The 22,696-nt window shown below is 38.3% G+C and overlaps 2 protein-coding genes across 9 annotated transcripts in view; one reads left to right on the forward strand and one right to left on the reverse strand.

Annotated features, from left to right (window-relative positions):
* ANKIB1 (ankyrin repeat and IBR domain containing 1) overlaps positions 1-11,859 on the reverse strand; it is a 49,248-nt gene extending 37,389 nt beyond the window's left edge. For 5 of the 6 annotated variants that reach the window (XM_032235722.1, XM_032235723.1, XM_032235725.1 and 2 more), the window contains exons 1-2: positions 11,514-11,859; positions 1,108-1,367 (exon numbers count right to left, since the gene is read on the reverse strand). In XM_032235722.1, coding sequence (XP_032091613.1) covers positions 1,108-1,295 — 188 coding nt within the window. In that variant the 5' untranslated portion in view covers positions 1,296-1,367; positions 11,514-11,859. The remainder of the gene's footprint in view (positions 1-1,107; positions 1,368-11,513) is intronic. The other variant, XM_032235724.1, reaches the window with a different exon arrangement.
* A 77-nt stretch (positions 11,860-11,936) lies between these two features.
* The window catches only part of KRIT1 (KRIT1 ankyrin repeat containing), a 44,898-nt gene continuing 34,138 nt past the window's right edge, over positions 11,937-22,696 (forward strand). Inside the window, exons 1-2 of one of the 3 annotated variants that reach the window (XM_032237693.1) lie at positions 11,937-12,014; positions 21,692-21,815. In XM_032237693.1, the coding sequence (XP_032093584.1) occupies positions 21,711-21,815 (105 nt within the window). In that variant the 5' untranslated portion in view covers positions 11,937-12,014; positions 21,692-21,710. Of the gene's footprint in view, positions 12,015-12,404; positions 12,949-21,676; positions 21,816-22,696 lie in introns of those variants that run through there. The other 2 variants (XM_032237695.1, XM_032237694.1) reach the window with 2 other exon arrangements.

A 22,696-nucleotide genomic window follows, 5' to 3' on the forward strand; every position in this document is an offset into this window, starting at 1 on the left:
TTCCAGGATAATTAAAATAGTGAAATCATTGAAGAGAAATTTTTACATAGAGTTCTGACCTTCGTGAGACAGTTCACAAGAAAAAATAAATTAAATAATAATTGCACTTTCAGATTTTTAACAGGGACTTTGGTCTTTTACTAAAAAGTGGCAGTTGTGAATAACCGATTACATATTATTATAGCACATAATCAAAATGCTACAACTGCACATCAAAAGAAATATATGCACACAACTATAAGATGAAAAACTATAAAGCATTTCTTGATTGTGACTGTACAAAATACTTCTGTAAGGACAGAAAAATGTAAAAAATAATTTTCATTCACTGTTAGAACAAAATGCTCAAAGTCCATCGAACTTATTTCACCTGTTTAGAAGTATAAAATAACATAATTTTAATATGTTTAAGTGATATGTTTACATATTATAACAAGCTATAAGTTGTTGCTGAATAAGATATAAAAAGCCAGAATCAAATATTATAGGTGAACAAAGCAAAGAGCAAACTAATCACCGCTTCTTTGGTTAATTTCACATTTTTCACCTTTGTCCTTGATTTTTAGATGTCCTTGCCTTACATTTTTGTGAATTAACATAGATATTTGCATGAAGCACAAGACCAAGCCAAAAATTATCCACAATTCCAGAAATCAAGCATTTCATTGATCATCTCACTAAGCTACAACTACAGTCAATAATCCAAGAGCAAACAATGTTTTCAAACAGTACTTAACCGCTCTAAAACTTTGGCTTATTACTAATACCCAACAAAATGAAACATTATGATTTTGTATCTAAGCATATACTGCAATCCAGTTAGCTAAATGAAAAATACGGAAATAGCCTTCCACTTGACATTTTAAATGAAGAGAATATTATGTTGCCAGGAGACTCTTCCCTGCTTCCCTGCATCCTATTGATACATTTCATTGTGTTCATTTCGTTTACTTGGGTCTGGCAGAAATCCTAATCAGTACTGTCCATGCTTTATGAAATTACATTTCCACTTCAAAAATAAAATCATGTAGGAACCATCTGGTAATAATGCAATCTTATTGTGCGTCTCACTGAAGCAAGATGAAAATGTACGTCTACAATGCTCACCCCAATATTCGATTCATCCCATGCCTAGCAGCATAATGTAATGGAGTATTGTGCTGGTAAGGTTCCCCATAAGAAATATTAGGATCCAGAGATTCTTTTAATTGAGGGTTGCTCTCATATATTTGGCAGGCCAAATTTTCATCTCCATTGATAAGTGCTTTGCGGAACTTAGTAGTTGTATTTCCCATGTTGATACTAACAAGTGTGCTTCTTTTATGTTTTTTCAATCACTTGGGATGAAAATCAGTAGCATGTTAAGTCTGAAAGAAAAAAAACAGGATTCCAATTCTACTGAAAAATTTTAATAAGGTTTTGTCAAAACTGATCATATTGAAAAATTACAGTAAATCATAATCTTAAACTATATTGACGTTATGTGGGCAAAAGGGAATTCTCTAGCTGTTTCTACATAGTTTTAAGATTTATTCTGTTAAACTATAACATCTTTATTAGAAAACATAGTAAAATATTATGTCCAAATCCACACTTTGAACTCTAACCACTAGAAAAAAGCAATATAAGCTTTATTCTGAAACATATTATTTTATTCTGCAACAATATAAGATAACCTTCTAATTATAGTATAGTTAATGAAGAATTAAAAGACACTGAAATGGAAAATTGAAGTTAAACGGTATCTTATACTAGGCAAAATGTTGTTTATTTCAGTTAATTAATTCAGCCAATTGAATTAGGAAATGCTAAATTTTCCAATGTTCTACTTTACACTATGTGGAATTATCACAGAGAAAGATTTCAAAGTATTTGGATGACACACTATGTCTTAAATAAGAATTTTCATGGCAAACACTTTCAGTAAACAGATAAGACTTTTGTAAGCATCACATGTTTTTTTGCAATGTTGATTTATTGGTTTTGTGTCTTTTTGTTCCCATTGTCTAAAACAGAAACTTTAGCATAAAGTTCTTAGAAAAGGATTCTTACTACCTTATCTTAGCTGTCAGCAATCACAAGACCAGAATGTCGCTACAACTAATAATTTTATTATGTGATAATATCATAAAATTGAGAGATAACTCACAAGATTTGAACAGGATGTTCAGACCATGGATGTGTGATCATACTTTCTTTGCCAGAATGGGCAGATGAATAGCAGATGAAGGATTATATGTGGCACTTTGTGCCACCAGAACTTATTTGGGTACAATAAGGTTTACTTAAAGTTGTTAAAGTGCATCTTCTACATATTTCTGCCAGTATTTTTCCAAAATATTGTTTAATTTATGTACTCATAAAAGCAAACTAGCACCAGTAGACAATAGCTGAACTAAAGGGAAACAAAAACTAGACAAACAAAATGGAAGAAATTAATTTGAAGAGGCAAAGAATCAGAGATGACAGTATTACAAAACCATTTTTTAAAATCTGAGAGACAAAGTTTTGAAAAAGACACAAACTAACTCTGCCTTGAATGCTTGAGTTATAAGAGGAAGGAAAAAGAAAACACTGTCTGGCTTTCAGGATTCTGCCATTATAGCCTAAGATAATAAAGTACAGTCATGATCAAGACTGTCTCCTATCTGATCCATATTGAACAGCTGGTAGGAAACTAGACAACAAGCAGGTTAGACTGGAAAGCAAGGAAGCAAAGCTTGAAAACGTAGACATTACTCAACTATGGTCCTGTGCCAAAAGAGAAGGTAATATTCCCAACATTCCCTTTCATTATTTTTACATGGGATTTAATCAATCAATCAAATTTATAGACTGCCCATCTCCCTCATACAGCAACTGTGTATAAAAACAAAAAATTATCAAAGAATAAATATAATTTGTTGGAATAATCATTATGATTATATTAAGAAATATATTGAGTAATTGCTTTTACATGTAAAAACTGAACCATATATTTATAGGATGTTGCTAACAACATCCTATAAATATATGGTTCAGTTTTTACATTACAATGAAGCAATAGAATCAGATCATGCTACTTAAAGGTATTTCCTGTCAGGACATAAAAGAGAGACTTCATTTCAGTATGAAGCATTTAAACACTACAATAATAGCTAAAGGTACTTAAAGGATAGGGAGAAGAGCAGATTGATGGAATTTATTGCCACCTTAGATGTAGTCCTTGTTAACAATGCTACTCCGTTGTTAAGTAACATAGTCATAAGTTTAAAAACCTTGTGACTGACTCATTTACAGTATTTCTGGCAGTTTTGGCTGCTGTTGTTAAGCGAGGATTGTTTGCAGAGGTGGGTTGCTCCTTGCCCGGATCAGGAAACCGGCAATAGCGGCGGTGGGAGGCTCTGCCCACCTGCCAGGATGCTTTTGCACATGTGCAGAAGTGTTGTGAGCACACCCAAACTGGTAATAAAAAAATTGGCAACCCACCACTGATTGTTTGGGTCATTAAGTGAGGCCTTCACATGACTGTTTTCCAATTCCTGTTGGCTTTGCTTGTTGGAAGCCATAGGGAAGATCATAAATTGTGATCACAGAACTGCAAGATACTATGACATCTGTAAGTACAAGGTCTGCTCATAACTACCAATCACAGATGCACTCATACATTTGAAGAGTCACTGAATGAGTTAAACATAGTTTAATAGTAGAGAGTAGTCAAATTCCATACACCGTATACACAATCACAAAACTGTATGAAAATTATGATTTTCCCTTTATGAAAATCTCAAAATGATGTAATTATCACCATTTACTATATCAACGTAATGACCCAGTTCAACTTAATAGGGTATGGGTAAATGTTTGCTATCCCTCAAATCCATGCCATGAGCTCAGTTAAATTAGAAACTATCAGGTATAGTTTTGTATTTTATCTGCATTAAAAAATCATGATCAATGAAAGCAATTCTAGCTTAATAAGGCAAAATATGCACATCCAAAAAGGTCAATATATCTTTTATTCCCAATTACCGCTGTCATTTGAAAAGGTGTACTGTAGTATGTAAAGTGTTACTAAGTCAGACTCTGTCAAGAATTTATCCACAATTAATAAAATTGAAATATAATGAATAGATAAAATCTTGACTATGCTTTAAAATAGCACCAATTATCTCTACTAAAAGGGAAATAAATAACTCTTGAACCCTATTATGATAGCATTTGCTTTAAAGGTACATCTAAAGGAAATCTAACATTCATATAATCAGAACTATTACTGACTGAAATTCAGGAAATTATTTCAACTTAGTTATATAACAATAGTTGCTTTTTATATTAAAGTATGAAATATCATAAATGTCTTTGTGAATGTAACCCAGAATTCAGTTTCACTGCAATTTATTGGCATTGCATAGGAAAACTACACAGAAGTAAGGTACTTAAAATAAATAATTATAATGACTTGATTTCAGAGCACAAAAAAAGATTTAGAAATATTAGTGTACAACTACAAAAGTGGAAAAACGTTTGAGAGCTATTGAGCAACTACAACATGCATTCTCTTACCAAGTATTAACTTCAATTTGTGCTGTTGTTGCTGTTGCCAAGCAGTATCACTTGGGAACTCAAGAAGGATGACACTAAGTACAGTATTTCCCTTTCAGAAAAAACTAACTAACCTCAACAGCGAGTTCATCCATTAAGCAAATACTTTTTAAGAAGTATCAAAATATCATAACATTTCAAATTATCCAATTGCAAATAGAGACTTACAATGAAAATGAATTTTCTCCCAGACTACTGGAGAAAAATTCTCTTAACCTTATTCTGAAGACGTTCTTTATGCTTTTTCATCAGATTTAGCTCATTTAGTCAGTGCTGAGGAGCTAAGTAGGATCAGGCCGAGGTAGTAATTGGATAGGAGGTTACTAGGAACATAAGCAAAACGAGGGAGCTGTATAAATGTATAAAATAAAGGAACATAAATGTTTCCATTCCTCACTATCCAGTCAGAACTGAAGAGGCTTCTTGAATGAAAAGCGAAATATCTTCAAAGAAAAACCAGAAGTCCAGTTGCCACTTGAAAAAAGCACTTTAGGGAGCTGAAAAAACTTTCTGCAAAGAAGGCAATTGGAATATTGTGTCCACATTTGACAAGGAAACTACTGTATATGCAGTCACTAGAATTTATGTGTCATTGAATTGTTTTCAAAGCTATTTTGTTCTGAGCTCTATGCTTTTCATTTTCATGAACATTTCTAAATTACATATATACAGGTACTACTCTCTTAACAACTACCCTTTTTAGTTATTCTTCAAAAGTCCCTACAAGCATAGCAGTTGATGGGGCTAGCAGCAAATAAGTTATGTAGGCAGGTACCAGCTTAGGTTCCGTTCTGAATGAATAAAGAGCATCACTCTTTGATCAATAATATGTGACTACTTGTTAGGGTCGAGTACCAAAAGGTTAATGGATTATTTGTTTCTTAAGTTTGAAATTAGGAAATTACACATTTAATAGAGAATATACTTACCTAGAATGCTCAGCCAAGAGGAGGCAGATATATCAACAGCCTTAAGAAACATGAATTATTGTGCCTAAGTATTATATGCTATTCTCCATTGTATATATTATTCTTGCCAATGGCATATCATTGTTATTACAGTGAAATATCTATTAAAGAAGTACATTGGTTAAAGTTAATGAATTACTAAAGGAGAAAGGTTTCTTCCAACGGACAGGAAGAAGTCATGATTTCTACTTAGAAGAAGAAATGTTTAATCCATTCTTGTTGTTCTGAAATGTACTTCACAATAAGTTCAACTGCTCTTTGTGGTCTCCTATAAGGAGTTTTAGAATTTTTATTGAAAATTATTTCTTTAGATTGGGTGATTAGTAATAAGCGTACAAAGTCTGCATTCAAACGTAACCCGAATCTCAAGAAGGCATAGCAGGAAAGATGAAATGCATACATAAATACAATGCTCAAAAATAAACCAACCAGTAATGGTTTTTGCACTTAGCACTAACAGTTAATCAATCTACTAAAATAAATTTATTTCTCCAGCAAAATCCATAGCTGCTCTTTAGCCCTATACTCAAATAATTGGTGCTTTTTACTCCAGCACTATTTTCCATCCAGTCTAGCCCATTATCATAAGGACTTGAACAGTCCCTGCTGCTGTACTAGCAAGGCTTGAAACATTTTTAAATGTTTAAAACAAAACAACAACCAGAAACAATCACATATAACAACACAAAAATTCAGTTGCAATGCCCAGAAGAGCCCAGAATACTGAGCTGTTTCTCAAAACAGCTAAATCTAAGCTTAGTGGGGAAAATACCTTTGGATCATATCTTTTGTATTGACTTTAAAACATTGAAACTGCTCTGATTTTTTCAAATCCAAAACATTTTATATTCTGACTACAAAACCTGTTTAAAATTTTATTTAAATATATCTGCATATGATTTATATGCAGATCGAACTATTGTTTTAAGATATCTTTGTCATTGTATTATATGAATTGTTTTTATTTTTTTTTACTATAAACTAATCTGCTCAACACATTTCTTGGTGGAAAAGTAGAATACAAGCCCAATAAATAATAATGTACTAAAGCTGTTTATTTTTTATTGTGCTATCAGATTGCCTCTAGAAATAGAAACAAACATCTATATAGTACTAAAAGTACACCAAAGATGTATTCTATGCTTTTTTTTATCTCCAACAATAAAGGAATCTCCATTAACTTAATGCTAAATCTGGAAGTATTTAGAGAGTTTAAATGATTTTTGAATAGATTTGTAGAGTTATTTAACTTTTAAATATCACTAAATATAGGGAACATATATGTCTCTTTTTACAAAAATGGGATTTTTGTATTATCACTTGTTAGTTTTGAAAACAAAAATCCTTTGGAAAACATATTATTGTACCCACTGTATCACACTCAAAAATATCCAAAAAAACTGCAAGCACTGAAAAAGGTTTTGTAGATATTCAATCCAAAATAATTTCATACAATTTGGAATCATCTAAATTGTATGAATTTGATGTAGGCATATTAATCTGGTTGCAATTTATTTGATGGAACTTATTTGTTCTGTAAAAATACAACAAACCATTTCAAATTTCAGGAACCCCTACTTTAGTGATAGAATACTTTTTCAGCTGAAAGGATGGCTGCTGAGATCAGAGATTTTTTTCAATATTTTTTTCTTAGCAATTGTATCTTTCATTCTAAATAAAAATTCTCGCAAGTTTGAAAATGCTAGTATATTTTGTACTTCAAAATAGAAATTGTAATGCTTAACTCATGTTCTGATCAAAACATTAGAGTTTACAAAAATAAATTGTGCATATTTATATTCTAAATTGTAATTGTCTAGATAGTTTAAAGCAAGATATGTAATTTGAATTATCTTATAAATCAGGAGATTTTTCCTGCATTTATTGGTGAAAAGAACTTTTAGCTTCAAATATGAAGTTTGCAGACACACCATATTTAAATTATTAGCCTCTGAGCACTTAATCAGAAAGTATCCATTTTCAGTCAGCACTATATTACTAAACTGAAGATTCAATACCAGTAGTCTTCATCTTACAACCATTCATTTAACAACCATTTGAAATTACAATGGCATTGAAAAAGCGACTTAAGCAATCACTTAAGAAATGATCCTTTAAGGATTTAAGTGGTCCTTAAAAAATGGTCACAGCATCCCCTGTGACATGGTCAGAATTTGGTCAATTGGCATGTATTTAGAATGGCTGCAGCATCCTGGGACTATCTGATCACCTTTTGCAACCTTCTCAGCCAGCTTCCGAACAAGCAAAGCCATATTCGCTTAACAACTGCATCATTCACATTACAAATGCAGTGACTTGTTTAATAACCATGGCAAAAAAGGTCAAAGCATGATTCACTTAATAATTGCCTTGCTTAACAATGGAAACTCTGGTCCCAATTGTGGCTGTAAGTTGAGGATTACCTGAAAACAATTTAGACTTTCTAATAATTTTAAAAAATGGGTTCCTGAATGCAATACTAGTACTTTTTCAATGCATCCCAATAAACTTGAGGAGTCCGAACCACAGTTTCAATACATTTGTTCATCTGACTGCCAAATAACCAAACATTAAATTCAAAAATCAAATTTTATTAGAAAACAGTTTTTGAGCTTTTTAAAAATAGTAATTCTGAATTTTCTGAAAAGTTGGTATGATTTGAGTTGAGCAATTTTATAAATATACTTTTAAAGCAGAAAGATTACCTTATTTTTTTAAAGCTATCCAGTGTTTGATACAACAAAAGCTAGGAAAACATACCATGCTATTGAATGCTGATATATTTTCAAGATGTTGGTAATCAAAAACAAAACAAAACATGGAAAGCAACAATTGTGAGGGAAAAAATGTTTGTATTCTGTAAAGATGCATATCTTTTCCATTTTTTATCCATTATCCAGGTACACAATTCTATTTTTTTTCCACATTGGTTGGCATGAAACAGATAAAGCCTCCAAGTTCAAAGTCTATCATGTTTATTATCATAGAAAAAGGAAGGTTTTTTACTTTGTCTGTATTAGGTTGGTTCAACAGTATAGCTAACTATTATCAGCATATGCTTTGGGTAAGAAGAACTGTGTATTATGTCTTCCATGCTAAACAGTGCATACTGTTTATGAGTCTGCTATGTCATATGATTCACTTCTTTAAAGAAGACTCAACTAAAAGGACAGCTCTGATCTTCTGCATTCTGATAGCTTTATTAATAATCTATTCCAGTAGAATGAAGCAAAAGCAGCTACTTTTAACTACTAAAGTCTCTTAAGTACTATCAGAAAGACATTTGTTTATAGTTTTTATTGTTGATGCTTTGAAATAGTACTTTTAAGGAAACATAAAGTATAGAAGGTGTTCATATTTAATTTTTTAAAAATATCTTAAGCAAAACAAAGTGCTTAATTTTTAATTATCCAAGCCAATATGCTGAAACTCGAGGGCAGTGATCTTTTGAAAAGCCTAGTTTGTAAACATTAATCATCTTCTTCTTTTATTCAGTCTTCATTAAAAAGCAATGATGCCTTTATAAATTTTGGAAATCACAAAAGAAATATAAATTGTTTATACAAACACATACACAGACACATATGCAATTAAATTTGTCTGTAAAATATATTTGATTTATTTATCTGGTTTAGCTATTGTTTTTCTCCCTCACTTTTTTCATTTTTTCCCCTTTTCTTACTTACCTTTTTAAAAAATGTATTAGAAACAATACTATTTGGTTCAGAATTATTTATGAAATTATATTAGAGACAAAGACTTGGAAAAGCCATATGAACTTCTGAGTCCAATATCATTAGGGTCCGAGATCCATACTAAAATGCTTTCCAACAGATTTTATTTATTTCTGCCCATTTCAGTCCCTAAAGATTCTGCCTGCTATAGAATATTAAAAGACAGAAAAATTAGGTAGTAAAACAGTAACTCAAAATCAAAACCAAATCAGCACAACAAATAAACTTAAGCTTGAGGTAGTTTGAAATAAAATTATAGAATTTTATAATTAACTTATGAATGCAATTGCAATAAGCTGGCACTTGCACGCACATAATCAGTTGCTCAAACATCTCCAGTGAAGAGGCAATTAACACTTCCATTGGTGTATATGGATATACATAATACGTTATTGTTCAGTTCCAAGGTGTGCCAAATTCCCCGCAATCTCATGATATAGGTATATGTTTAATTATACCAATCACTTGGGAAATTTTTCCCAACGATCAACCCCTTATAGAAATTTCAATAACTTCCACTGTATGGTAATAGGGAATAAATCTGAGTCTTCTTTTGTATAAAAGTGCTTTGTTGTTTTAGTTGTCTTTTCTAATGTTATATTATACCATCTCAAAAAAAGGATTAGTTTACAGTCTGCTGCACTTTAGTTGCTTTTTTCTTTATCAGCTATAGTTTGATTTTTTTGCTGAAATACTCATAACTGGATAAATATATGTTGGTTAGACAAATGTGTAATATAGTTTCTTGTAATCCTTTGGAAACTACCTAATTAAAAAGCAATTATGCTTAACAGTTATTCAATTTTGTTGGAAATTTCTAAAACATTTTCATTTCTCAAGCTTTTTAGATAAGGCTTCTTTGATTTAACCACACAAAAGATTTAATCCCACATCTTTAGCTATAATTTCCTACTATCCGTTTTTGGTTTGCTACCTAGTTGAACATTTATTTCTCAGATTTACACAGCTTTTAAATTTAGGAACATCCTATTCAAATGTCTAAGTGATTAAAATCTAAGGGTCTGACCTAAGACTGTGTTTGTGGAAAATAATGCTACCAAATACATTCATGTCTAACAGCTGTTTCTATAAACAGTGGGCATACTTAAAGTAGATCTATAATAAAAAATATGCTAGCTCTAATCACAATCTAAATCCTGTCAATAGAAATAGAATGAAATAGGAAAAAAAATGAAATAATAGATTTTTCTTGAACCATTCTATAAGGTAACAAGGAGAAATTAGATTTGTTTGTTTTGAAAATTTGTATGCACATAACAGTCAAAGTTAACAGGTAAATTGAATCTGTCACCTGGCCAATTGTAAGAAAGAAGTGGGAATGAGAACTGGAAAACACTTTACACTAGCCCCTTGCATAATAATTTCTGAGCAATCCCTATACAGACAGCATCCCATTACCAATAAGTAAATTAACTTTCTGCTACTCTAATTTGATGCATGTCTTTCCTTATAAAAGGACATATCCTTCAATTGCTAATTGGAATCAATTAAAACCTGTCCATCCTACATTAAAAATTGCCAAAATAGATTGGAAATCTTAATTTACCTGCTAAGATGACACTGAAAAATAAAGCGTTTTCCCACAAAACGGAGTGGGGGGGGGGGAATAATCTACCCCTTCCTCTGGATTACTGCCTACGATAATAGTCCGGACTGGTTCCAACCCCGGCTGCTTGAAAAGCTCAGCCAAACGCCTCCAAGCCAAACGCTGAAGCCCCGCTTTTTCTGAACCGGACTTTCTTCCAACCCTCCTGGATCTCCCACCTTCCCCCTGGCCTTCCCTGGTGCCACCCTGGTGCCTTCCCTGGATTGCCCTCGAAAGGCAGTGAAGTTTCGGCGAAGGTGAACTGTTTCCCCTCGCCAGTCTTTTATTAAATCCTCCAGGCTAATCCGCGGCTGCTGAGATTTGCAGTCTTTCCCCGGCCTTGAGCGTCCCCTTCCCGGCGTTAGTTACAGCGAAGGAGGCATTGAGAAAGTAGCTGTGGACCGGGAGGGAGACATCCCTCTGGTACAAACGGCATCAGGGGCACCCAGGCTTTGCGGTTCCCAGGCCCATCCGGGGACGGCAGAGGGAAAGCGTTCCCCTCAGCAACGCTTCCTCTCCACACAAACACCTGCTCTGGGCGCCTCTCACCTTCCACCCTGCAGCGCTTCTGAGGCAACCTCTCTGTCCGTCTCCGTTTCAACCCGCCCTTACCGAGCTTACCGAGCTCGCTTTTCCCGGGAGATCGGCCTGCTTTCCAGGCGCTGAGGAGGTTTACAGCCGCGGCCGGCTTCCACGGGGATGGCAATCGGGAGATGCGGGGAACGAAGCCGGGTCAGGATCAGAGCGGGCGCTCCGGTGCGTCTCCTCTGCCCGCTTTTGTTCCGCCCTGGCGGCAGGGATTGCCCGTCAGGATCTGCGAGCCCGTCCGCGTCTCTCTTCCCTCAGCCGCCCCTTCTCCTTCTTCCGACCGGCCCTCACAGTCGCGACTCAAGCCGATCCATCTCGGGCAGCCACAACAAGGCGACTGCTCCTCCCGCGGCCAGCGGCGGCGCCCATTTATCAGGCCTCCGACCCGGAACCTTTATCGGCCGCTGGAGCCGTACGGGAACCGGATCTAGTGCCGGCTAAATGGGTGGGGAGTAAGGCGGGGCCCCGGCGGAGAGAAGCGAAACCCGGGCTTCAAGGATGCGTCTCTGTCTGGAGAGTTTCCAAGGCTCCGTGGTAAGGAAAGGCGAGAGTTTCCAAGGCTTAGAGCGCTCCGGTGTTTTATCCCGCTCTCCGTCCCTTTGAACCCCGCTGTAGAGAGGCTCGTTGAGGGAGCCAATCGGCGAGCATTGGGTTGGCATGAAAGCCAAAAGCCTCCGCTGCTCCCTCCCTCCCTAAGTCGGCGGTCTTCTTAAGGACCACTTGGACAGTGTTCGCATTTGGGATTTTTCTCACTGATCTTTCCCACTGAGACGAGCAGGTGTTGTTTCTAGAAATCACTGCGTGCAGGATATATAAATCATATATATCATATATAAAATAGTGTGAATATATATGTGTGTGTGTATACATACACATACAAGTGTCATTTCTTCAGTATTGTCACATGAAAACACATACTTAAATATTTACAAAATGTTAGGGGGTGCACTCACTTCTGTGATACTCTATATATAAATATATGTATGTATATGTTCTAGCTAGAGAGAATGCAGGCGGACATACAGAGGCAAGCCAGGACTTCAAAATGCTAAGAGGTTTAGTGCTAACAGGTTGCCAAATGCGGCACTTCACAATACCCGCTAACCCGCAACAGCTGAGGCCTGTTTGACAGCTCTTTATATATGCCAGCTGTCAAGCAGGTAACCAATCAGGAGCGATGACAGCACCCCCTAGTCAACGGACCAGAGGGAAAACTATAGAAGGTAGCTTTCCTTCACACCTAGGATGCATATGCGTAATTTTCCAGGTAGCCAGGGTGGTGCTGGACCTGCCCTGACCTTCTCAGTGCGCTTTCGGCAGCCTTAGTAGGTAGTTGGTAATAGGTAGTTGGTAGGTAGTTGGCGCATTGGAGCTTCTGGATTAACCGGAGACTGCGCCATCTTGTTTTCCGACGACGCCTTCGACACCTTGGAATTCGGCAACGCTGGAATGTCACTGGGAAGAGCAGGTAAGGCTGTGGTTGGATTCCCCTATCATAGTGTCGAACCTCTCTGGGGAAGAACAGCGAGATTGTAAATTCTGTTTGCTAGTCTCGGCTGAGGTTGTATGCAAGTTTAGCTGGCGTGGTTGCTGCGCCACCATATTTGGGGTAACTTGCCTAGCCCTCAATTGATTAATATGGCGTTTCCAAACCCTTCCATCCTCTATCTCTACTATGTAAGAGCACAGCCCTGTGATTTGTTTAACTATGCCCGACAACCATAGGGGATGGCCAGTATAATTTCTGTCCTAGGTGAACCCCCTAAGCTGGCTATGAGAGTCCAAGTGCATTTCAGGGGCATACTCTGGGTGGAGGCGGTCCAAAGTGGTTCTTATTCGTCTACTCATTAACAACTCAGCCGGGTTTTTGTTGGTCATAGTGCATGGGGTGGTATCCTGCCACAATAAGTATTTGTCAATGTCCTCCTGCCAGTTTATGGGGCCAAACTTCGCTAAAGCCTCCTTGGTTGTGCGGACCTCTCGTTCTGCCCAGCCTTCACCACGGGGTTGAAAGGGGCTACAAAAGCGTGGCGGATCCCCAGGCAGGCAAAGAAAGTGGCCATTAGGGAGATTGTAAATTGGGGCCCATTATCAGACACAATCAAGTCAGGCAACCCATGGGTAGCAAACAACCGCCTTAATACTCAGATAATGGCCGGGGCTGTGGCCACAGGCATTAAACTTATTTCGATCCACTTTGAAAATGCATCGACAATTACAAGGAAAGTCTGGCCTTTAAAGGGGCCAGCTAGGTCCATATGTACCCGGGACCAAGGAACCCTTGGCTGTTCCCAGTTTTGGATTGGGGCCCTGGGAAACACCGGCGGGTACTATTGGCAAGGGCGGGAAACCAGAAACCCACTGTGCAATGTTCTGGTCCATTCCAGGCCACCAGGCATAGCTTCGGCCCAGGGATTTCATCCTGACTATGCCTGGATGGCCCTCGTGTAACGTGGTTAGCACAAAGTCTCGAAGGGAGGCCGGAATAACCCCTCTGCTGCCCCATAGGAGGCACCCTTGTTGAGATGAAAGTTCATTTTGACGGAGTGCACATGGGTGTAATTCGGTGCTGAGCGGACCTGTCGGCCATCCTCTCGTTGTCCAATCAAATACCTTAGATAGCAGTTTGTTCCGGGCATTGTGTTTAGCTACATCAGCCGTGGTGATTGGCAGCTGCATGTCATCAATTAGCAAAACTGTGGAGGCTGGCGCTGGGTCTTCAACTGCGATGGGCAACGGGCACCTGCTCAAAGCATCGGCGTGGCAAATATGTTTACCTGGCTTGTAATGTAATGTATAGTTATATGCTGCCAGGAAAACAGTCCATCTGGTGAAACAGAATTTGAGGAGTTTGTCTGTCCCCAGCAATGATGCCTAATAATGGTTTGTAGTCAGTCACTAAATGGAAGTGGCGGCTGTAAAGATAGGCATGAAAGCATTTCACTCCTGTCACTATAGCCAACACTTCGTGATCGAGTTGGCTATAATTCCTTTCTGGCGAGGAGAGAGTGTGAGAGAAAAATGCAACTGGAGTTTCTAGTCCTGATGGCAGTCTGTGGCTCAGGACTGCACCAACCCCATAAGGGGAAGTATCACATGCCAACACTAAAGGTACGAGACTCATCGTATTGCAAGAGGATGCTGTTATAAGTGAGGAGATTTTTTATAGCTTGAAAAGCTGCGGCTTCCTGCTTTCCCCATGCCTATTTTGCTGATTGATCTAGTAAATGGTGTAGGGGCTCTACCAACGATGCCTTATGCGGCAGAAAAATGTTATCAAAATTTAAGAGCCCTAGAAAAGCTTGTAGCTCAGCTTTAGTGGACGGTGTCAAAGCTTGTTGTATAGCTTGCACTTTGTCAGGGGTAGGATGGATTCCCTTCGCATCTACTAAAAATCCCAGAAATTCGACCTGAGGCACCGCGATCTGACATTTGGTTGTCTTTAACTTCAAGCTGATGTCTCTGAACCAGAGAAGTACGGTATGGAGGCGGGACAATAGGTCGGCTAGGGACCTTGCCAATACCAGGACATCATCAAAATAAGGGACGACGCCTAATATGCCCTGCAATAACCTCTCCATTAGATTTGAAAAAGTCCACTTAAAATCAGCGCATATGCGCACAGATCCATCACTCTTAATCGTGGGTCACAATAGACATTTCCCAACGGGCGTGATCAATAGGTTCTAGTACCCCTTGAGCCAGTAACTTATCTATTTCTGTGTCAACCTTAGATTTTAATGTAAAAGGCACTGAGCAGCTTAAGATACAGCGGAGGAACCTGGGGATCTAGATTAAACAAAATTGGGGTACCAGTGTACCTACATAACCCTCCCCCAAAAACTTATGGAAACTCTTTAGTCAACATATCTAGATATGGATTACATTGGATCTGGTCAATTCCAGTCACCCTCAACCCCAGGGCTTCAAACCACTCCAATCCTAATAGGCTTGGTCGTGGTCCTTTAACTATAATTAAAGGTAACTCCCTGCAAAACTGTTTAAACTGCATCCTACAAAAATATTTGCCTAAAACTGGAATGGGATTCCCCTGGAAATCCCTTAGGTTTAACGGGCATGGTCTCAACCTTGTCTGGACCAAATTAGGCATGAGTCTTTTTGTAGTTGCCCAAGAAACTATGGCAGGACTGCCCCTCCAATTTGACTGTTATAATTTTTTTCCCCCTCGGACTATAGGTAATCTGGTCTAATCTCCTCCCTGCCCTCATTGACAGAGAAACAGGATTCTCTTTTCCTGAGAGTAGACCCCTTAGTGAATTTGGAGGGCTTTCTGTAATATTGGCTAGAGCTGGGCGAAGTGCCCTCTAAAGCACCAGTGCAAGGAACAGCTGCCCTGCAGACCTTGGCTAAATGGCTGCGTTTCCCACAACAGAGGCAGATTATGTTTTTAAAACGGCACTCTGCTCTATTGTGTTTACCTCTGCACCCAGGGCAATTATTGGTGGCAATTGGTGGCTTACCCTGCCGACCTCTAGCCTGCTCCACCTTCAACCGGTGGACCTCGTCATCCTCAGTAACTGACTCTTCAGGGCTGACATCTTCATAATGCACGTCAAGCAGTTTTCCTGCGAATTTAGGCTTGGAAGATTTCTTCTGTCGAGCGCATTGACAGTTCCATTGCTCTGGCCTCATCTAGCGCGGTCTGTAGATCTAATTCAGGTTTGGCCAGGAGGCGGCACTATATATGGAGGTCTCGCACACCACCGACAATTTGGTCCAGAGGGACATCATCTAAATCTCTGAAATTACAATGTAAAGCAGTGGCCCTTAAAGCAGCCGCATACTCATTAATTGTTTCTCCCTCATGCTGGCTTCTCCTATGAAAGGCATGCCGGCGGGCTGTGTGGGATGGTGTTGGAGCGTAATGATTCCTTAGTTTCACCATTAACACATCCCATGAAATAGTGTGTACGGATTGGGGGGGCCATTAGCATCCCCGCAATATTAAACATCTCTGTGTCACACAAATTTAGAAAACATGACTTTTTTCGATTTTCAGATAGCCCGGTGTAGTCATTGGCTTCTAAAAAACATTCAAATCGGGAAATATATGAGTCTCAAGTCTCTGTGGCCCCAAATCGGGAAATATATGAGTCTCAAATCTCTATGGCCCCAAATCGGGAAATATATGAGTCTCAAGTCTCTGTGGCCCCATTAAAAACTGCTAACATGTTCATCGAAGCCATTCTGAGATAACTTGTTGGCTCAGTTGATAATCAGACCACAGATTTTGTGTAGATTTTGTGACTTCACTCAACCTCTAGTCGAGTGATTCCTCTGAGGAAATTCAGTTCTCGTGACTCAGCTTTGTTACAATGACTCTTATTAGCTCTGCCTGGGCTCCACCCCAGCATCCCATCCTCGTCGCCAGTGTTCTTGCTAGGGAGAACGCAGGTGGACCAACAGAAGCGAGCAGGACTTCAAAATTCTAACAGTTTTAATGCTAACAGGTTGCCAAACACGGCACTTTGCAATACGTGCGTCTCAGCTAACTGGCAACAACTGGGCCCTGTTTGACAGCTCTTTCTATATGCTGGCTGTCAAACAGGTAACCAATCAGGAGAGAGGACAGCACCCCCTAGTCAACGGACCAGAGGGAAAACTATAGAACGTAGCAGTATATGTGTGTATGTGTATACATACATACATACATACATACATACATACATACATACATACATACATACACAAACACTGTGTGTGTGTGTGTGTATATATATAAATACGAACACGCACACATACACGCACACATTTGTGTTCGTATTAATATAGCCCATTCAGCACTAATGATGTTACCTAGTTTGGGTAATGAAACATCTGCAAAAAAAGTCTGTAGAGATTCTCAGTCATCCAGGTCATGATTGTCCCAAAGGTGCTTTTTTCAAGAGGCAACTGGACTTTCTTGTTTTTTCTTTCAAGATGGTTCGCTTCTCATCCAAGAAGCTTCTTCAGCTCTGAGAGGACAGTGGGGAATGGAAGGAATGGGAAAAAAACAAACAAATAAGAAAGTTCAGTTGCCTCCTGAAAAAGCACCTTTGGGTCTGCAAGAAAACAAGCACGCTCAGAAAGCACTCAGGACCCTTCAGTTACTGATTTCTACTAAGAAGATAGAGTGCCAGTTTGGTGTAAGTGGTTAAAACATTGGGCTAGAAACCAGGAGATTTACACCATAGGTATAAAGCCAGCAGACGTCCCATAACTTTCTCTCAGCCCTAGGAAAGAGGTGATGGCGAACAACTAAACAAACAAACAAACAAAAAAGCTGTCAAGAAAACTGCAGGGACTTGTCCGGGCAATCTCTGAAAATGATTATGTGCTGTATCTATAAGGAGTCCTCTTTTTAACACTGCTTATGGCCTTGTATTTGCAATCTGTAAGCATCCATTCTTAAGAAAATTTGCAGCACTATAATCTTAATAGCAGCCTGTTTGGTGGAGGAGCCCATGAGTTCTAAATCCACCTTAGGCATGAAGCTAAGTTACTCCCTCTCGGCCCTAGGATGGAGAAAGCAGCAAACCACTTCTGAAAATTCGTCAAGAAAACTGCAGGGGCAATTGCAATTGCCCTGAGTAAAAAAAACCAACAACTGAATAAAAATATTGATAATACAGGAAGTCCTCAACTTACAACTACAATTGAATCCACAATTTCTGTTGTTAAGTGAGACATTCGTGAAATGAATTTTGCCTCATTTTACAACCTTTCTTGCCACAATTGTTAAGAGAATCATTGCAATTGATAAGTTAGAAACCTGGTTGTTAAATGAACCTGGCTTTCCCATTGACTTTACCTGTCAAAAGGTTGTACAAGATGATCATATGACCTTGGGACCCAGCAATATATGAATATGAACCAGCTGCCAAACATCTGAATTTTGATCAACTGATCATGGGGATGCTACAAAGGTCATAACTATGAAAATGATCATGTTACTTTTTTCAGTGCTGTTGTAAATTTGAATAGTCACTAAATGAACAGTTGTAAGTCAACGACTACAATGGTTGTTCTACCACCCAGAATGGAAATTTTGCTTTGATGTAGAGTTTTTGTCCACAAAATAAATGGCACAATTACATTTGGGGGAGGGGGGAGCTTTTATCATCAGTTTTTAATGAGTCTATAAAGTAGTCTCATAGTGTTCTCTCTCTATTTATATTTGTTAATATTTTTTTAATGTAGCTTTAACTCTTAACTCTCTCTAGTTGGTTGATATAAAAGTAGCAACTGCCCAGCAATGGGACAAAATAATATAAACCATATAAAGTAGCTTATGGTTGACCTACATCAGTGACGTGCGGTGAGGTTTATAGCTAGTGAGGCATTGACATAGGGGTTTCAATTTTTTTTAGACTTGTGGACTTCAACTCCCAGAATTCCACAGCCAGGCATACTCAGTTCTGATTTAAAGCATTTTTTCTCCTTTGTGAAATAAGTTTTCCTTCATTCTTTTTCTTCTCCCTCCCCCTCCCTCCCTCTCTCCCTCCCTCCCCCCTCTCTCAAACAGACACACGCACACAGAGAAGTTGGATCCCTCTCTCACTCACTCTCTCTCAAACAAACACAAACACAGAAGTTGGATTGGATATATTTTCCAATGGCTTGAAAGCAGCTCCTCTGCCATACCCTCCCCCATTCCCCTGCTGCCTTTCGATTCAAGCCTTTGATTGCAGGTGGAGCCACGTTGCCTTTTCAAACTTGTAATCAGTGAAGTTGGGCTTATATACTTTTATCCAGCTGTGTGTGTGTGTGTGTGTGTGTGTGTGTGTGTGTTTGAAAAGGCAACGTGGCTCTGCATGCAATCAAACTTTTTGAATTCTTCCCCCCTCCCCACACACGCACCTTTTCCAGCTGTTTCAGAGAGGATTTCAACTCTGCTCTTGACTGCCATCATGAAAAGAAAAAAAATGTAAAAGAAAAAAAGCATGAGCTCTGAGGTCAGACTGAGCTAATTGCTCCCAGGGCCTCTAAAAAGCCTCTAAAAAACACCCTCTAAAGGAGGCTGGTGGATGATGTGCCTCTTCTACATAAGGAATGTTTTGGCTTTTAACCCTTGCTTAGCTCTGCTCGAGTGATCAGAAAATCAGACTAAATGAGGCACCTCATTCTGCTGCCACCCCCTGTAGAGGACACTTTTTAGAGGCTTTTTTAAACAGTTAAGCACTAAGCAGAGTCATCCACTGTTACTCTGGCAGCAACTACCTCAGCCCTTTTCCTTTTAAATTTTTTTTACTTTTAATGATGACAGTGGTGAGGCTCTGCCACCCCTGCCTCCCCTGACTGCACGTCCCTGATCTACATGTCAAAACGTGCTTACATATTTATTATGGTGGCATTCTTAAAGAACTTAATAAACTCAATCTCAACCCTTTGACATTTTAAAATGTGGCGTATGACACATTGCTAACAAGAACCTTTTGTCAGTTGTATGGGGGGAGAGTCCCTACTGACAAATATAGAGGGAAAAAACATCATAAATGGCAATTTCTGTTTTTTATAATTAAAATATCTTTTCTGGAGTCGAGAAACAGCAACAGTAGACTGCCAGAAGAAATTGATGAATAAAAAGTTTCAACTCTATATACCATGGCTTCAAAAATGGATAGTTTTGTCTTTCAATTAAACTATGGTTGAGTGTATCCAGTTAGCTAAGCCAAAACCAAATAACTTATAACCTGGCTTTCACTGTGCTTTTTTTAAAATGGGGACCAAGATCATCATTTGAAATAGATAGGCCTGACATTTTGTAAAGGTTTCTAAGATTTAAAAGCAGTCAAATCTATTTTTGATCTTTGCTATTAGAATAACAGAGTTGGGAGGGACCTTGGAGGTCTTATAGCCCAACCTCCTGCTTAGGCAGGAAACCCTACACCACTTCAGACAAATGGTCACCCAGCATCTTCTTTAAAACTTCCACTGTTGGAGCATTTACAACTTCTGGAGGCAAGTTGTTCCACTGATTAATTGTTCTAACTGTTAGGAGATTTCTCCTTACTTCTAGGTTGCTTCTATCCTTGATTAGTTACCACCCTTTGCTTCTTGCCTTACCCTGCTTTGCAGAATAGCTTGATCCCCTCTTCTTTGTGGCAGCCTCTGAGATATCGGAACACTGCTATCATGTCACCCCTAGAAAACTGTTCTGATCTTACACAACAGCTTTTATGTTCTTTATCTTAAGATAGTGAAAAAATATGCCACCAACTTTTTGTTTTTGTTTTGTCAGTAACAGGTAGAAGGGACTGATTCCAAAAAAGGGAGGTGGAACTTTTGAATCTTGGCTTGTGTTTTGTGTAAATCTAACCAGGGTTCATTTGAATGAACCCAGATTTACCAATATAAACATTTATGCTATAAACCAACAGTTGAAAACCCATTCTGTATTTACACTTGTAAGCTGATGAAAAGTGTCATGCCTTTAATAAAACAGATCTACAAAATCATGCCATAATAAATATTTATTTTAAAATTCCACAAGATTTTGTTAGAATAATCCAAATAAGATTTATCTGTTAAACACTGTACTTTGGTACAGTATATATAGTTCATTTATAATCTTTTTAAAAGATAACTTGCTTTGACTTTTGAGATCAGAATGTTATAACAAAATAATTTTAGACTTGTATATGGTATCTATAAATAAACATAGGACTGATTATTTTTGCCCACATATTTTTGTATCGGAAGCTTGTAGCTATTGAAAGCTTGTAGATATTGAAAGCATCGCATGAAAATCAGCTTTGGTAATCATAATGAAATTTGTACTCGCTTTAATAAGTACTTCAAGTAGAAAGGTTGACTTGCAGAAATATAGCACATAGAGAATTTCAGATATCCGTCTCTTGCAATAAAGTACTTATATAGAAGAGTGCAGTCTTTGTATCTTTATAGGAAGGGAAGTAATTCAGTCTCTTCCCCTCCAGTGTCTAGCAATATCAAAAATGAAAGCATTTAAATCTTTCCAATCTGTGTAGTTAGTTCCAAACATCTGTTGCAAACTGCAAGCTTTATCTTAAAAAGGATAACAGCCTAGCTTTAGAAACCACAGAGAGACAGTTTCCTTTTGCATATGATTTGCAAGCATATGATTCATGTAATATTCATGTAGACAAAGAAGGACAGAGCAATTGAAACATTCTGTTTTTGAAAGCTTGTTTTCTGAATTGAATTGTTATTTTCAGTTGATTTTTTTCCAGTAAGAAAAATTAACAACAAATGATGGGAAATCCAGAAACCATAGCAGAAGCCTACGTGGCTGTCATTCGTCCAAAGAATACTGCAAGCCTCAATTCTCGGGAATATCGTGCTAAATCCTATGAGGTAAAATAAGGGGGCAGGGGTGGACTTCAATGAAAACAACTTTTATAATTACTAATAATTACATTTAGCTATCAATATATCCATAATGTTGCATAATGCAAATAAAAAAATCCAAAATATTTTGAGGTTGTAGAATGATTTCTTTTCCAAGAGTATCATTTCTATTATAAACATTTTTGCCTGTGTAAGCCATCCTTTCATAAATTGGAAATGATTATATAATTATATAAATTGTAATTGTTCAATCATAATGGTAGGTGATATTACAGATGTGGGCTTATGAAGATGACATTGAATCTAAAGTATGTAGCTGTTCCTTAATAAAGGTAATAGGACAATGATGGCGAACCTATGGCACGCGTGCCACAGGTTGCACGCAGAGCCATTTGTCAGGGCACGCAAGGCACTGCCCTGTCAGATGGCCAGCGTGCATGTGCGCGCTGGCCAGCTGAGTTCACCCTTTTTTAAAGCCATTTTTCACCCTCCCCAGGCTCCAGAGGCTTTATAGGAGCCTGGGGAGGGCAAAAAGAGACTCCTCTGCCCCCACGGAGGCCCACTGAAGCCTCCGGAGCGCAAAAAAGCGACCCTACAGGCAAACCACAAGTTCGGAAACGGACTGCTCTGGAGGCTTCAGGGAAGCTTCCGGAAGATCCCTGAAGCCTTTGGAGCACTCAAAAAGACACTCCGATGGTTTGCTTGAAGGATCATTTTGACTGCTCTGGAGGCTTCAGGAAAGCCTCCTGAAGGTCCCTGAAGCCTCTGAAGGGCTTCCAGGGGGCAGGGAAGGTTCTTTTCGCCCTCCCCAGGCTCCTATAAAGCCTCTGGAGCCTGGGGAGGGTGAAAAAAGCATGCAAAAACTGCATGAGTACTCCAAAGCCTTC

This window comes from Thamnophis elegans, chromosome Z (genome assembly GCF_009769535.1).
Source record: "Thamnophis elegans isolate rThaEle1 chromosome Z, rThaEle1.pri, whole genome shotgun sequence".
NCBI classification, from domain to species: domain Eukaryota; kingdom Metazoa; phylum Chordata; class Lepidosauria; order Squamata; family Colubridae; genus Thamnophis; species Thamnophis elegans.